Genomic DNA, 17456 nt, shown 5'->3' on the forward strand with positions numbered 1-17456 from the left:
TGTTTTGAGCCTAGTGTCAGTTCTGCAATTCTGATTAGACCATTGATTCTCAAGGCAAGGTCCACATCATTTGGTTCCATATGCACTGTACACAGTCAGAGTTAAATTAATACAGAGGGGTTTAAAGTGCAGATTGGGGTCCCAGAGATCAAATTGTATCAAATGGGTATCCATGGCCTAATGCCTCAATGGGGGTCCTTGAAATGAAAAGGATTGAGAATCACAGTACTAGCCTATGGGATATCATATTTGTATCATTAGAATGTAAATAATATTGTGACATGACAAGCAGATGATGTTTGTTCTTGTTCACTTGCACAAATGCACTCTCATTATCCAAAGACAATTACTGTAACACATAATCACAAACTGCAGGCAACATCAGCTGCAGGCAAGTCAGTCAAGCTTGGTCTGCTCAAGTACCATGTTGATGGGAAACTGAAACTAGGCAGACTCACAAGTAGTTTTCTAATTTGACCTGCTATCTTTTTTTTTTTGTCCAATTATATTTTCCCATCCATCCATTCATCCATCTTCTACCGCTTATCCAGATTCGGTCTGCGGAAGAAGCAGTTCCAGATGAGAATCCCAGACTGTCCTTTACTGAGCCACATTACTGTAGCTACAGTACTTCTAACTGGGGGATTCTGAGGCGTTCCTGCCGCTTGTGTCAGCGATCTTGTTCTTTTGGTCAAGACCCACATTTCATGATGAGCATAAGGTGAGCGTAGGAACAAAGTTTGACCGGTAGATCGAGAGCTTTGCCTTCTGGCTCGGCTCTCTTTTTGTCCAAACAGCACGGTACAGCCCGAGCCAACCAATCATATATAAAAAAGCTGATACGCAAGAGATGTGGTCACGTCAGTTTCATTATGAAACTGAAGTGACAACATCTCTTGCAACATCTCAAAAGTATCCCCAATAACTATGAAACTTTCATAGTTATTGTCAAGCCTTTTGCAAAAATGCCACTCTAATAACTCCAGTACTCTCAAAAGACCAATGCCATGACTACAGAAATGCCCTGTTCATTTAGCTGGGAGTGGTACAGGACAGGTCCATTTTTACAGTTACATCAACACTCAGGATTTTACTGTGTAGGTACCCATTCCTAACACATGGTGTAGTCTAAACACAGACAACTCCACAACAGAAAAGCCACCTCAGCAAATATGACCTAGCTTTTGTGCACAGTTCTTTGCAGGGCACACATGCAAACCAGCGCAAAACAAAGTACCCTATTGCAGATGTGTGTGTGTGTGTGTGTGTGTGTGTGTGTGTGTGTGTGTGTGTGTGTGTGTGTGTGTAGGCCTGTCACAATTATTACATAATCGTCTAATCATTATTTGAGATAATCGGGATTATTCTGCATAATCGTTACCACGTTGAAAAATGTTCATACATTTTCAAATATTTTTTTAAAATAGTGGATATAGCCGATCTACAAGCTCACAACGCGTTTTAATATTTAAAAAGTACGTATAAAATGATGAAATATGTCAGTCATTTCTTTATATATATTTAAGTTATTTGTCATATCTTATTTGTTATTTGTTTACAAAGCCTAAAAAGGCTAAAAATATATTATATATAAATCGTCAATCGCAATTATTTGTATGAAAGTTAATCGTCAAGTAAAATGTCATGATCGTGACAGCCCTAAGAGAGAGAGAGTGTGAGTGTGATGTGTGTGTGTACCTGCATGTTTGTGGTGGGGTGGGGTCTTGGCTTCCTCTGTGCTGTTGCCCTGCTGCAGGAAGAGGGCAGCTCCCTTGACCATGAAGAAGCTTTCACTGAGGCTATGAAACACAATCACAATGCATGGTTAGCACTTCATTAGAATCTATACCATGGGTCCAGGGTCCCACAAATACTTTTCCTCAGAGTTATGATGGGGGGGGGGGGGGGGCGCCAAATATGTGTGATTTGTTTTTTTTTTACATTAACAACTTCCTATTCCGGTGGCAACATTCGCTGAAAATAGCAGATCTACAAGCTCACTGTGAGCTTGTAGATCTGCTATTTTCAGCGAAAATGTGCTGCTAAAAAAGAGCAAAAGGTCAAGTTTACAAAGTATTGGTGGTTAAATGTCTGAAAATACAAATGAATATATGAATATCCAACATGTTAATAGAAAAGATTGCCTATTTCTGGAGTGCGACACTGGTGCTCAAGTATAAATCAGGCTTAATTCTGTAGTGGCTCCTGGACTGGCAGTCAGCAGAGACTAAGTTAGTGCAGGTAATACGGGTAAAACGATGACCAGACCGGTACCAGTTCAGGAGCTATGACCTTATAATTATTGCTTATGTTCCATAGACTGGGGGGAAATTGACCTAAACTGATTGTACTTTAGTAAACAATAGATGGCTTTAGCGTATTAACATTTTAGTTATTTCATCATTATATATTATCATACTTGTTAAACTGCAGGTATTGGCTTGATATTGGCAAGTTGTGACAATCACATAAAAAACATTAATTTCGTAAATCTTTATTTTCATTTGTTTAAATATTCAATTTAGCATTTCCCAGCTTTCTGTGGAAAATAACGTTTTCCTTTTTTACGTTTCCAGTGTTTATACAACATCAAGTTCTAACTTATAGTGAGTCAATGAGGCATTAAGACTTCCTTTAACTACTTTTCAATTTTTCTTCATTTTCCATTCATGTACAGTTTCAGCTTCAACTGTACAACATGAGCCACAAACCTATTTCCATGCAGTCATACATGCTAGTTTGATTGGTAGGGAAGTGTTTAAGTATTTAACAGTAATATTTCAAATTCCAAATGTCAAGAGGAAGCACTTCATCATCAGTGTTTCAGGCATGCCAAATCCTACACATTTTGACACCCATGTATTGTGCAGCTCTGCTACAGGCAGAATGAACCACTGAAAAAGGTCACAATCAGAGTCATCTTTATTGTCACATCACTGGCTTACAGGTGCAAAGAAGTGGGTGACAATTCTTTCCCCCCCCCCCCCCATTTTGTTGTTTTCCAGAAAAGGAGAAGAAGACAAAAGGAGAGGGAGAGCAGGGATGGAAAAAACAAAAAATCGAACATTAAATAAGCATGTTAAAGAAAACACAAAAAAAGCAGATACAGTATGAACATGAGGTTAAGCATATGGTGCTTATAAGTGGTAACACATTGGTTAAATGATTAGACATGCAAAAAAACACATCGGGCAGAAACTTCACAGGTAAAAAAAAAGGTAAGGTAAGGGCGCGCTCCCACCAAGAGTTGGCTGGCCGCTGTTAAACGCAGGTTGTGCGCGGCCACAGTTTTTTGCAGCCAGCGGATTCTAAAAAACGGGAGTGTCGCGCCTGTCACTCACTTTCAGGAGCCTCCCTGTAGCCCGCACCACCTGTGCCTACTGCCTTGAGCACCATAGACATATAAAGGTAGACGCCTCCTTCGGCTCTGAAGCGTTCGTATCTCGGGCGCGCTTCCTTGTTCCGCAGGGCTAGCCTATCACTTCCTTCCGCTTCAGCAGGGGGCGTTCGGTAGGCCAATCAGAGGCAGGTGGGGCGGATCTTTTCTCTCGCGCAGCAACTAGTCAGTTAGACGCGCTGTGATTGGCCAGTACTCAACGCGATGTGATTGGTCAGTAGTGAAACAGCCCTGCGGAAGAGCCTTGTATTGAGATACCAGTCGCTCCAATGAACTGCAGAGGCCAATGAGGTATCTAGGTTTCTATATCTATGCGCACCGCCTGTGCCTGCTGCCTTGAGCACCATGTTGCTTCCTGAGTCTTGAGACGGTCCGCCTTCGACTCACCCGATTGGACAGAGGGAGAAAATCAGCGCCTGCCTCCAGCAGTTTTATGCTTAGTCGCGGAGAGCAGATAAACGCGAGGTCTGCGCGACTAGCGGAAAAATCTGCTCTTGCGTGAATCAACGCATTTGCATTGACAATGCATTGGCAGATTCTGCAAACAGCAGCCAGCCAACTCTTGCTGGGAGCGCGCCCTAAGGTGGAACTTTATTTGTTCCCAGAGGGTCCATTGTATTTTCTTCTTTTTTAGAATTTAAACAAAACATCATCTAACACAGTGGAAATGCTTTTGCAGTGGGTAAAATCAGGAGGTACATTGGTTGCATTCTTGCATGCTCTTTATTAGCTCAGCGAGCTAGAAAGGGCATGGGAAGCTCATCAGTGACTGAATGTCAGCAGGGTCTTAGTTCAGCAGCTTTAACAGACCTGTCCTTCATGATATACTGTTCTTGTCTTCACACCACTTGATTAACCACTTACACTTCCTCGTACAACGATCTACACAAGCTCACGTTAGATTGCCTATTTTTGCTATTTTGATTTTTTTTTAAATAAAAGGTTTTGAAAATAAGATTGCGCTCTGGTGGTGCATCACCCTACTGCTGCTTACTACTGTAAATCCCTCAGTCTGTCTGCCTTTCCCCCTGCTCTCTCCTCTGTTTGTCTGCCTGTCCCCCTACTGTCTGTCTGCCAGTCTCCCATGCTCTCTCTCCTCTGTTTGTCTGCCTGTCCCCCTACTCTCTCCTCTGTCTGTCTGTCTGTCTGTCTGTCTGTCTGTCTGTCTGTCTGTCTGTCTGTCCCCCTACTCTCTCCTCTGTCTGTCTGTCTGTCTGTCTGTCTGTCCCCCTACTCTCTCCTCTGTCTGTCTGTCTGTCCCCCTACTCTCTCCTCTGTCTGTCTGTCTGTCTGTCTGTCTGTCTGTCTGTCTGTCTGTCTGTCCCCTACTCTCTCCTCTGTCTGTCTGTCTGTCTGTCTGTCTGTCCCCCTACTCTCTCCTCTGTCTGTCTGTCTGTCTGTCCCCCTACTCTCTCCTCTGTCTGTCTGTCTGTCTGTCCCCCTACTCTCTCCTCTGTCTGTCTGTCTGTCTGTCTGTCTGTCTGTCTGTCTGTCTGTCCCCCTACTCTCTCCTCTGTCTGTCTGTCTGTCTGTCTGTCCCCCTACTCTCTCGTCCGTCCGTCCGTCCGTCTGTCCCCCTACTCTCTCCTCTGTCTGTCTGTCTGTCCCCCTACTCTCTCCTCTGTCTGTCTGCCTGTCCCCTACTCTCTCCTCTGTCTGTCCCCCTACTCTCTCCTCTGTCTGTCTGTCTGTCTGTCCCCCTACTCTCTCCTCTGTCCGTCTGCCTGTCCCCTACTCTCTCCTCTGTCTGCCTGCCTGTCCCCTACTCTCTCCTCTGTCTGTCTGTCTGTCTGTCTGTCCCCCTACTCTCTCCTCTGTCTGTCTCCCTGTCCCCTACTCTCTCGTCAGTCAGTCAGTCAGTCAGTCAGTCAGTCAGTCTCTCATGCTCTCTCTCCCCTGTCTATCCGTCTTGCTCTCTCTCCCCTCTGTGGCTCTGTACTGGATATTCCAACTCTTGGGTTAGCATCTCCATGAACACAGGAATAGGACTTCAACACTCGAACTAATCGATTATAAAAAAAAGAATATATTTCTATTTTAAAAATACAGAAGTAAACATACTGTAAATAGCAGATGTACAAGCCGTTGCAATGCGATGCGTAGTGAGCTTGTAGATCAGCTATTTCAGCATTTTTTGAGCTGTTGTATGACTAATAAGTATAAATTAGTCGTTAATCAGACCAATTGATTTAGCCGATTTTAGAAAAATATAAAAATCGCATTCGATATTTTTCGTGTGAATTTGATGATAAAAATATTTTAAAAAAACGTGTTTCTCAATGAATCTAAAAAGTAATGGATTGAATAATCACTAGGAAAATAATCAATAGCTGCAGCCCTCCACAGGAGTGTGAGGAGGAGAACTGTGGTGTCTGCCATCCAGAACACAGCTCTGAAGGAACAGAGCGTGTCTTTGTTTGGTCTTGCTCTCCTCTCTCCACCACCACATACACAAAGCCTGGTATGACTGAGTGGGACCGTCACAAGACCTTTTGTCTCAGAACCTCTGTTACATGGCATCATTGTTTCTTTTCAAATGTCTCCAAAAGAATTTGCTGGTGAGGATAAAGTGGCTTCGCTAACAAATTCAAGGAGGACATGCTGTTACAGCGAAGAGAGATCATTTGGAGAAAGGGGATGTTTGTTGATTCAAATATCAGTCACAACCTCATCCCCTTAAAAGCAAGAAAAGGTCAAACTCTGTGCTTCCTCTAAAAAAAAGAATTACACAGCAGTCAGACACATTAGGGGATACAACATTAACAAAATGAATGACATCATGTAGCTTACACATTTTGCCATCTTTGGAATAAGTTGACTAGTTTTCATACCCTGAGCTATGAAAGCTAGGAAAACATAGTTGCATAATCATCTTTCCAAAGCTAGGAAAACAAAGTTGCATAATCATCTTCCCAACAGGCACTATAACGCGAGGTACAAAATAAATGCCATCCATTTAAAGTGAACTACTCCGTTCAAACTACAATTCCAGATTGCGCATCACCATAAAATGCTGAATTACACCAAAACCGTCTCCTGTGGAGTTTGTGTGCTGCGGTGAGGACTTACATACGCCAGATCTCCCTTTTAGTCAGTGTGGTGTTTTCCACAAAGTCAGGCAGCACGGTGAGCATGGATTTCTGTGACGGCGCCACCACCAGATGCATCCTGCAGGTTATTGGAGGACCGTCTCTACAACCTCCTGCCTCGCGTTAAAAACGCCAACAAATGTCAAGTCATTTCTCAAAAAAAAAAAAAGGCTTCAGCTCATAGCACAGCAAGAAACAGCCACGTTAAACTGAACTCAGTAGAACATTAGCAGCGCAAGCCCAGCCAACAGCCTCTCGGATGTCGTTTTCTTCTCCACAGTAAAGCGGCGTATTCTGGTCTAGTCATGCATCCTGTCTTGGTCTAGTCTAGTGTGTCCCTCACTCCTGTGAGGATCCGTGTTCTCTGTGTCCGTCCGCTCTGCTCGCTGCTCGCACTACCCACAAGCAGCAGCTTATCTCCCCCTCGCAGCGCGTGCTTGAGCAATAGCCCTCTGCCACAGTTTGCTACAATACAACTATTCAGGTATGGGATGTGTTGGGTGGGTTGGGTGGCAGGGAATCTTGCTTGGCTGGCTTTGGTCTCAAAATAAAATGTCTATAGGGGCCCGTTTGACATGCAGAACACTAAATAAAGGAGCATTGATCAATCATGGAGGCAAAGGGAAATGTGCAAGTCACTTAAACATGCCAAACAAAGCATGACAAGACACTTTTAACTTTGCATGTCATTTAAACTACTTTAACACAAAGACAAAACATAAAATCAGTCAGAATCTCCACATACTTGAGCTGTGTGAGTTCAGGTTGCCTAAAGGTTTGTACTCAGCAAAGTAATCGCAATTATACTGTAGTATGTACTGTATAAGACATAGTGCTAAGAAACAAGAGGAAGGGCTATACTGTGAGATATTGGCACTGGAGTACAGTGGTCGTAGGCATGAAGCTGAAGGCACAGTGAAGAAGATCCGCACACCAGTGCCACTGTCACAGTATACCGTGACCTTGAGTATACTATAGCGATTATACCGCAGTTTCCTGTGTTCGGAGTGCTGTTATCAGGAGATAACGGTCATTAGAATGTCTCTCTGCCAATCATAATGCAAGGTCATAATAAGTAACTGCGGTATATACTGTATGTCATTTGACTTGAATATATACAAAGGCTAACTTTATTCTAAAAGACAATAGTCATGTAAAATGGAGATTTATTATTTTTGCATTCACATTTGCTCATTGTCTCCGCCAGGCCGAAAGGCATGGCGAGAGAGCATGTTTTGCACCCTGTCCATCCGTCCGTCCGTCCGTCCGCGTGTGTGTCCTTCTGTGAACAGGTAATCTCCGGCACCGTTGGCTTGATCGCAGCGAAACTGTGCACACACACTCCCTGGATGCCAATTCAGAACCTTTGACCCAAATGTCTCACATGGGCCTGTTAGAGCGCCACCAGGAGGCCACTTTTTGCAAAACTATTTTTTTGACAGTACTCCTACAGATTTTGCCCAAACGTCACGCGAATCGGTACACAGTATCTCTATAGTCATTACACGAAACAGGTCTTTCAGATTTTTCATATTCCATCCTGATTGGCTAAAAATAGCTTCCAAAGTTTGCAGGAGTGCTCCGTTTTGAACAAAATGCCTCAAATCATGAACACAGCTTGCAATTTCCGTGAAATTTTGCACGCACATTCCCACTATGCCGAGGAAGAAACGCCACTTGAACATCTTCAAATCAGCCTCATGGTGGCGCTATAACATGCCGATTAATGTTTTTACCTATAACTGCACCGATCTGTGGAAAACTTTGTATGTGCACTCCCTAGAGGTCAGGGAAAAACCTTTGTCCTGCATTTTTCACATCTGCCTTTTATAGCGCCACCAGGAGGCCGACTTATATAAAACACTTTTTTGATATTACTCCTTCACATTTTATCCAAATTTCACGCAAATCGGTAGACATGATCTCTATAGTCATGTGATCAAGACGGATCGGTTAGATTTTTCATATTCCATCCTGATTGGCTAAGATTGACATCTAAAGTTTGCAGGAGTGGCCCGTTTTGAACAAAATGTTGCAAATCATGAACGCAGCGTCCGATTACGGTGAAACTTCGCATGCACATTTGCACTACGTTGACGAACAAATGCCACCCTTTCAAAATTGCCCTTTTATAGCGCCACCAGGAGGCCAACTTATATAGAACTCATTTTTTATATTACTCCTTCAGATTTTATCCAAACATCACGCAAATCGGTACACATGATCTCTATAGTCAACTGATCAAGACGGATCCGTCTGATTTTTCACATTCCAGCCTGATTGGGGAATTCCGAACATTGCTGCCGCACACTATCCTACCTGACCTGGCGGAGACCTGTGCTCCGAGGAGCACTTTTTCTAGTTTTCATATATAGTCAGTGGAATGCACGCACACACACAGACACACTTCCAGTCATGAGGTCAACTCGGCTCCTGGCTGTTGCATAACTTAAGCCTGCTGTGAAGGGGGTTTCTCCCTGAGAACATTGTGAGAACCAAGGCCCTATGGAGGGTAAAATGTGGATCAGGTTTCTGCCTGACTGATACCATATGGCCCTTGGAGAGTCAGACTTTCTGCCTGACATCAATGGATCTTCAGGACTGAGAAGAAGACAAGCAGCTGGTCAGTGTCATGTGAGCCCGCCTAAGAAAGACATTCTGATATTCCGAATGTGGATCCAGTCCTCTTTTGCTAGCAATACATTCAAGGAGGCATATGATTTCTTACTGCTGTGGACTATTTGTTTGATGATTTTAAGAAAGAGACTGCCACCCCCAGCCTTCTGTTATCTAGGCGAATAGCCTAACATTGTACAGTTTTGTGGATTTTTATTATTTAAGTATTTAGTAGCTGGTGTTTGACCTCTTTTTTTGCCTCTGAAATACTGTAATATATTATTTTTATTTTCAACTGTACAATACATAACCAAGAAGCCATCTTCTTTTTTTCTTTATTCATCTCACATTATTATTTTTTAAATACTGATTGAATTTAGGGTTAATGACTTATGTGTGCATTATTCTCAGCTGCCTGTAATAAGACTTAAAACTTGGCTGGTGATTGTAGATCTCTCTTGGACAAGGGCATACAAGATCTCACGACCCAAAAGGTTGCCTTCACCTGGCATACAGCCTTAAAAAACATGACCAACATCATAATCTCCAGCCAAAGCTCTGAAACATTCTTCTTTAACTCACGCAGAGTTTCCATTTGTCCACCCCAGCTCTGTGAAACACCCAACAACAATCAATAACAACATCGGAGTATCCTACTACTACCACTATTAATAATAAACAATTAAATCACTTTCACAAAGGTCTTATTAAAAGTAAAAGTGAATAAAGAATAGAAATAATACAAATGCCATGCCAACACAAACATCTCTCGTGTAGAAGTTAGTCATCCGTTTGGGGCAGCCTAATGATCCCACCTACTTTCACGAGAGTCCGCCTGGCTGTTATTGATTTTGATGTTGACATTGATTTTGACCTTGACCTGACAATCATCTCTTTGGGACAGTCTACTGATTATCTACAGTAAAACAAGTTGAATGACATTCAGCCCATCCCTTGTTCATTTTGACCATGAACTTGACATTATGGCTTAACAACCCTATATTCTTGGTCCCCCTGGGCTCTATACTTAGTCCACTCTACACAAAATCTCTTTGCCAAAAATAGCCAATCTACAAGCTTGTGGCGCGTTACAATGCGTTGTAGATGTATTTGCCTTTGACACGGTTTGATTGCGTATATTTTATAACTCATGCTGTTTTTACCCCTGTTTTATTTCTGTTTGTAATGTATTATTTGTTATGGCTCTTTTTGTCCTATCTTATCTGTTTTTTCTTTGTCATTGTCAGTCTTGTTCTTTATTCTGACCTTGTACAGCACTTTGGTTGACCTTTGGTCGTTGTAACGTGCTTTATAAATAAAGTTTGAGTTGAGTTTCCTGTACGCCAAGTCATTGGGACCACAGAGTTCTATTACAATTCTAATGCAACTCTATGCCTGTGACTCGAGATGAATACTTTTGTTTGGCTAATGTATTTTTGACGCTTACCCGTGAACTTTCAGGTAGTTTCTTGTGCTTTGTAAATCTCCAAAGCAAATAAATCTGGTATTTTGCCATAGTACTCTCTGGATTCAGGTTTGACACAGGCCACGCAACTCAAACTGGTCACTATGAACAAAGACCCAGAGTAGTATCATCCAACATCAGACAAATGGTAGTAGAATCAGATCTCCTCCACCAAAAAGAAGAATCATTTCTAGACCACATCCCTGTTGCAGCCAGACAGTTTCAAAATCAAGGGTGTCATTACCTGTGTCACTACAATACTTGCTTGATCAAATACCCATGTGGTTTTGGGTACGTTGTGCACTTAAGACGTACATGTGTGTGTGTGATACAGTTGATGAGCCCATGCTCAAAACGTCAATAAACGTTGTAATTGGAACAAATAAGTGTGCAGTTATTGTGGAGTCTGTGGAGAATGTGTGCAGAATGTCTGAAGAGTGCAAACTGTGAAAAAAAAAAAAAAAAAGTGACAAAGTAGTGAGAATAAGTAGTGAGAATAAATGCCACATAAATACCACATCTGTCGGTGTGGCGAATTTGCCAAATCAAGCTTAGGCTGGGGTTGCAATGGCAATCAATTGGCTCATTTGGGCCATGGCCAGAGCCTTTTCTGGTGGTTCTAGACAACCGCTTATGCAACTGGGCACGCCACTCCCTCGGGTCGGCGAGTCAGCGGCGCGGCGTGTGCAGAGTTTGAAGTCGGTCGGTCGGATGGTTCTTGAGATTACGGACGTACATACATAAAGAGATTCTGTGCATTTATTGTAAGATTTCCTTCCATTGAATTCTGACAAAAAAAAAAGACTCATCATTGACCTACCTAAATTTTGAGAGCAATGTTAACAAACTTGCTCAGACCTGTTTTTATCATCTCAAGAATATCTCCTGGTTCTGATACATTTTGAGTTTTAAAGACAACAAAATCATGATTCATGTTCTTAGTTTCTTAACCCCATATGAGCCTGTGCGCAACCTGATGACCAGGCAGAAACCTGCTGGCTGTTCCAGAGTCGAGGATGAAGAGAAAGAGTGACCGTGCCTTTGCTGTCAGAGCCCCTCAGCTCTGGAACGACCTGCCTGAGGATTTTAGGCAGGCTAAATTAGTATGTTTTATATCCCTTCCTATGGCTTATTTATCGGCAGGCCTCTCCATAATTTAAGATTTTGACATCTTATTGTTTGATTCCCTTAATGTCATTTCTCACTGCACTTTATATTTTATACATGACATGTTGCTGTTGCTATTTTTTGATTATTTCTTCTATTTAATCCAAAATACTTTTCACCATTTTATTATTATTACTGGGTACAGGGGGCTCAGAAAATAGCCATGGGAAAACACACTCAATACATTTCCTTGTCATGTAATGTATAGTAAATGTATACTATACCTTCCCCTAGTTGCAGTACAATAATTGTTTCCCCCCACACATTCCAACCATTCCTAATTATATTTTCTCTTATGAGTCTCTTTGGAGGCTTTATATAGACTGCATAGTCAACTATAATAAATTAGCCTACCGTTTTTTTCCCCAAGAAAAGGTAAGAGCTCAGCTTACCTCTGATTATTTTTCCGGTCATCATCACTTGCAAAATCCTGAAAACAAGAAGAAGACAGACATGATGTACAATGCTTCCTTGATTATTTATTTGGAACAATTATTGATGATAATTTGTTGATGAAAACACCTTCTTTCCATCATCTAAACTGGATCATATATACATTTGCAGCGTCCCATTCAGCACAGGATAAAGGCAAACAACAAATGTTCTTCAGTTATTAATAATTAATATGTTGCAGATCCTAGAAGGACACTTATTGACCTCTCATTGACTCCTTGCTGTCAGTTTCTCAATACATGACATCACAATATGTTTTAACCAAATACCTTGATATCGATATTGTGGCAATAATGTAATTATTTATCATTTTTTTAAATAATTTCCGAAATAGTGAAAGCTATTTTCAAAATAAAAATAGGGCTACCGCTAACATCTAGTCTCATATTATCAAATCAATATATAGATATACATTTCCCAGCCCTAATCCACAGTGACCTAAAGAGTTGCTTTAGTGTAATGAAGAATGCCATGCTGTAATGAGAATCCTCTGCTTTGAGATCGTGGTGTCAGTTAACAAGCAAAATAGTCTTTCATCTCTAGGGACATTCACCATGTTCAGCAAGATCAGCATTTTGCAGAATCTAGGTCAGAATCAAAAGTCGAGTCACAGGAATAGTGCAATTGTTCTGGAGAAACGGCTAACGATTTTGATGCACAAAATAAACACAAAGGAAAATTCTCATTATGAACACTTTATATATTAGCATTGTACAAACATGGAATGTCATTTTACACAGACAACGCAAGTAATAAGACTGTTTAGACCCTTGCAAAAAGACTAATTTTCAGCAGCACTCTCCCAATACACTCAGCCCAAAGACTCACTCTGCTCACAGTTACTCCTGTAAATGACTGTACTGTAGGTGAGCCAGATGTGTGAGAGCAACTGTGCCCATTTTTCAAATTGACAGTCAGTCGACATGCATGCTCAGCAGCACCTAGCCCTGGTTCAGAGCGTTAGTGAGTTCCCTCTAACGCCCTGGAAGACCCCTCGCTCTGCGCTTGTACAAGGAATTCCACTGCCCTGCGAGTGCTCAAGAGTAGTGAAAATAAACAAAACCATTTCGCTACTCACCGAAGCAAAGGCTGTTTTGTGTTGTTGAAAGTCTATTCTCAGAGGTGGGAAGCCTCTCAGCACCTGACCCCACCTACTCTGTAAAATACACTTTTTGGGCAGAAAATAAAATATGTCAGCGAGACGGAAATTATTTTTATTTACTCCACAGTGCCCTCTACAGATCTGGAAGATTTTAACTTACCATTAACCAAAATCTGTAGAGGGCACTGTAGAGTAAATAAAAATAATTTCCGTCTCGCTGACATATTTTATTTTCTGCCCAAAAAGTGTATTTTACAGAGTAGGTGGGGTGCTGAGAGGCTTCCCACCTCCGAGAATAGACTTTCAACTCACAAAACTGTGAGTAGCGAAATGGTTTTGTTTATTTTCACTACTCTTGAGCACTCGCAGGGCAGTGGAATTCCTTGTACAAGCGCAGAGCAAGGGGTCTTCCAGGGCGTTTAGGGAACTCACTAACGCTCTGAACCAGGGCTAAGCAGCACCATGAGATAGGTATATGCTGACTAGGTCTGTCACAATTATTACATAATTGCCTGATCGCAATTATTGTGAACTAATAGCAATTATTTTTGGATAAATGTTAGAATCATTTCCATTCGTATAAAAACAGCTGGATGAAATTAACAGAAATGTCATATTTCCATCATTATTTCTGTCACCGTCAACGCTCTTTAAACCAATTTCAGCCTCATGGCATCCTTATTTGGGGCATTTAGGGCTAAACATTTTCAATAAAATTCGATCTTTGATATAATATTAAGTTTCACCCATAGCAAGCAGTACACTATTTATTTGGATTACTGGTACCTGTCAATGTCAGTGATTTCTTTGTATATTACAGTAATATGCTTTGTATATTTAAGTCATTTGTCCTGTCCATATGCCCTGTGCAATTGTTTTAAAGCCTAAAAGGCAAAAAGAAACATATTTTTTATTTCTATGTTTATAGCCAAAAACACAATTAAGTCATTAATCACAATTATTTGTGTGACAATTAATTAACTAAAATGTCACGGTCGTGAGACTCATGACAGCCCTATTGCTGACAAAGTGAACACACTCAAAGCAGAATTTAGCTGCTTTTAAATATAATTTAATTTAGAGAATTTAGCCGTTACGTGTCTGGTTGGTAGCAATCTGGGAACCCAGCGCCAAATGAAAAGGAAAAACAGCGCCCTCTGCTGTTTTTGACTATCTCAGTTGGCTCTGGGAGGAAGTTGACGTAGCACCCGTGCACAAGGAAACCAGGGTTTTGGTCTGCCTTCAGCGCATCACTTCCGGTGGTGCGACTATGTTTTCATTCCCACTAACAATATTTCTACACGGAACACTAACACCACTTCTCCCAGAGAACATGGATCGTTTTGGTTATAAGCCCACTTGTTTCTATGATGAAAGAGCAAGTTAAAATGTGAATATCTTTCCGTGGTTTTGTCTGCTCCGCGGACGCTTGTTTGTTAAATTACTTTTGGTTTGTTTCGAGTGGGGAAGGATCGACGGACACGTGAATCCCGCCCACTACATTTGATTGGGTAAAGCGCGGCCTGCTTCCTGATCTGAAGGCACACCCACTTGTAGGTCAGTGCGTACGCGATATGACGAACCCCCCCGACAGATTCAAACGCAGAGCAGAATCTGTTCTTGAGAGATTAGGTTGGTAGAAGCTAAACTGGAAAACATCTTGCCTATCATGGCTTTATTAACCACTGAAAGTGCATTTATTTGAACAGTACACTACTTAATATTTGTATTTTTGAATACAATACATCCACAACATTTCAAAGACAAATATTATACTTTTGACGCCACTACATTTCGAGTAAGGGGAAAAGCACATTATGAATTAACCAATTAAGCCCTATGTGACATGTTGTGAGCTTGTAGATTGGCAATTTTCCCCATTTCTGAATTTGAGTGTGTTCACTTTGTCAGCAATAGGGCTGTCATGAGTCTCACGACCATGACATTTTAGTTAATTAATTGTCACACAAATAATTGTGATTAATGACTTAAGTTAATAGCAAATCTTAGAATTTGTGTCCACCATGTGGTTGTACAACAGTGTCAAGTGGTGAAAATAGTTATCAATCAGTAAATATGTGGAAAGACAAAGAAAATCTGCCTCCTGGTGGCGCTATAACAGGGCAATGTTAAAAGGGTGGCATTTGTTCCTCAACGAAGTGCGAATGTGTGTGCAAAGTTTCACCGCAATCGGACGCTGGGTTCATGATTTGCGGCATTTTGTTCAAAACGGGCCACTCCTGCAAAGTTTAGATGTCAATCTTAGCCAATCAGGATAGAATATGAGAAATCAAAGAGATCCGTCTTGATCACATGACTATAGAGATCATGTGTACCAATTTGCGTGAAATTTGGATAAAATCTGAAGGCTTAATATTAAAAAAAATATTTACTTTAGACGGCCTCCTGGTGGCGCTATAAAAGGCAAATGTGAAAAATGCATGGCAAAGGTTTTTCCTTGGTCTCTAGAGAGTGTGCAAACAAAGTTTTACACAGATCGGTGCAGTTCGGCCTGTTATAGCGCCACCATGAGGCAGATTTTAAACATTTTAAGTGGCATTTCTTCCTCGGCCTAATGGAAATGTGCGTGTGAAATTTCACGGAAATTGCAAGCTGCGTTCATGATTTGAGGCATTTTGTTCAAAACGGACCAATCCTACAAACTTTGGAGGCCAACCTTAGCCAATGAGGATGGAATCTGGGAAATCGGACAGAACCAGGTTGATCACATGACTATAGAGATACTGTGTACCGATTTGTATGACGTTTGGATACAATCTGTAGGAGTAATATAAAAAAATTGGTTTGCACAAATCGGCCTCCTGGTGGCGCTATAACAGGCCCATGTGAACATTTTGGGGCAGTGGTTCTGAATTGGCATCCAGGGAGTGTGTGTGCACAGTTTCACTGCGATCAAGCCAACGGTGCCAGAGATTAGCTGCTGACAGACGGACACACGGACGGACGGACGGACGGACGGACGGACGGACAGGGGGTAAAACATACTCTCTCGCCATGCCTTCAGCCTGGCGGAGACAATAAATAGACACACAACTTGAATTAATGTCATGAGGTGGCAGTAATTCTCTTATTTAGTTATTATTATTATATTATATATTATTTTATAGGACCTTATATGGAGCACTTTAGGGGTAAAATGTCACCGCTAGACTTTGCTCCATTTTAAAAGGAAAAGTTCTGTTTGACAGCTGGGTAAACACAGTGGCAATTGCAAGACTGGGACTGGGAATAAAGTATCATCTATGCATGGCATGTTTTATTAGCATGGCCCTTTCTTTGGTATGACATCATTGCTCTGCGTAAGTAATAGACAGCTATGCTATGTGCTGCATGTTGTCTGTGTGTGACTGACATATATACCAGAGATTTGTTGTAGCCTAGGAACTGTCAGTATCCGATGCATTAAATCCCAGAACTGAACAGAGACCTGGCTGAGACACTGAGTAGATACATACAATAACATTGTGCGAGATAGACATGGGTGCAAAATAAGGTTAATAGAAATCAGCCAAGCGTGTGAGCGCTCTCTACTGGCAATATTATGCTAGTGTTATGATCCATCTAATATGAAAGCATCACGATGCAGAAAGTTGAGTCATTATTAGACCAACCATAGCAGCAGACAGCTATTCAGCAGCAGGGCGCTACCATCTACTGAGATTACGTCACCCTGTCGGTCATTTCCACATACTGGTGTGTTGGATGCTGTTGCTGTGTTAACTGAACGATGTGATGGTGATGATGATGATGATGATGATGATGATGCCACAACAACGGATGCCAACTTCTTCTCACACTTAACAAGAAGGCCTAGTTCATTGCAAATAATAAATCTGGAGGGGGCAGTACCACGGCCGCAGCAATGTTTGAAACACTTTGTTACGTTAGCTAATCCCCACAACATAGGGTTTTTTTAAGCTGGTATTGCAAATAATCGCCAGCATTTCACTGCTGGTGGTAACATAAGCTAACAATCACAGCTGAGCTAACGATAAGCTACAGCAGCCAGCCTATGCTGATCATAATTATACTTATAGTAGCGAATCCCCACTTCTGACACCGATGTAACGTTTCGCGCATCGAGCTCGGAATCGAACCCCCGCGGGTCTCCAGCTCAGCAGACCCCCGGCGGCAGGATAACAAGCA

At 41.7% G+C, this 17456-nt stretch overlaps 1 protein-coding gene across 1 annotated transcript in view; it reads right to left on the bottom strand.

Moving 5' to 3' along the window:
• Nucleotides 1–16947, bottom strand: part of ssh1b (slingshot protein phosphatase 1b) — a 29817-nt gene extending 12870 nt beyond the window's left edge. Inside the window, exons 1-3 of the mRNA XM_080419668.1 lie at nucleotides 16922–16947; nucleotides 12127–12164; nucleotides 1699–1799 (exon numbers count right to left, since the gene is read on the bottom strand). Coding sequence (XP_080275794.1) covers nucleotides 1699–1799; nucleotides 12127–12164; nucleotides 16922–16924 — 142 coding nt within the window. The 5' untranslated portion in view covers nucleotides 16925–16947. The remainder of the gene's footprint in view (nucleotides 1–1698; nucleotides 1800–12126; nucleotides 12165–16921) is intronic.
• Nucleotides 16948–17456: the final 509 nt, after the last annotated feature.

Source organism: Gymnoscopelus braueri (genome assembly GCF_963280865.1).
Source record: "Gymnoscopelus braueri genome assembly, chromosome: 22".
Taxonomy (NCBI): domain Eukaryota; kingdom Metazoa; phylum Chordata; class Actinopteri; order Myctophiformes; family Myctophidae; genus Gymnoscopelus; species Gymnoscopelus braueri.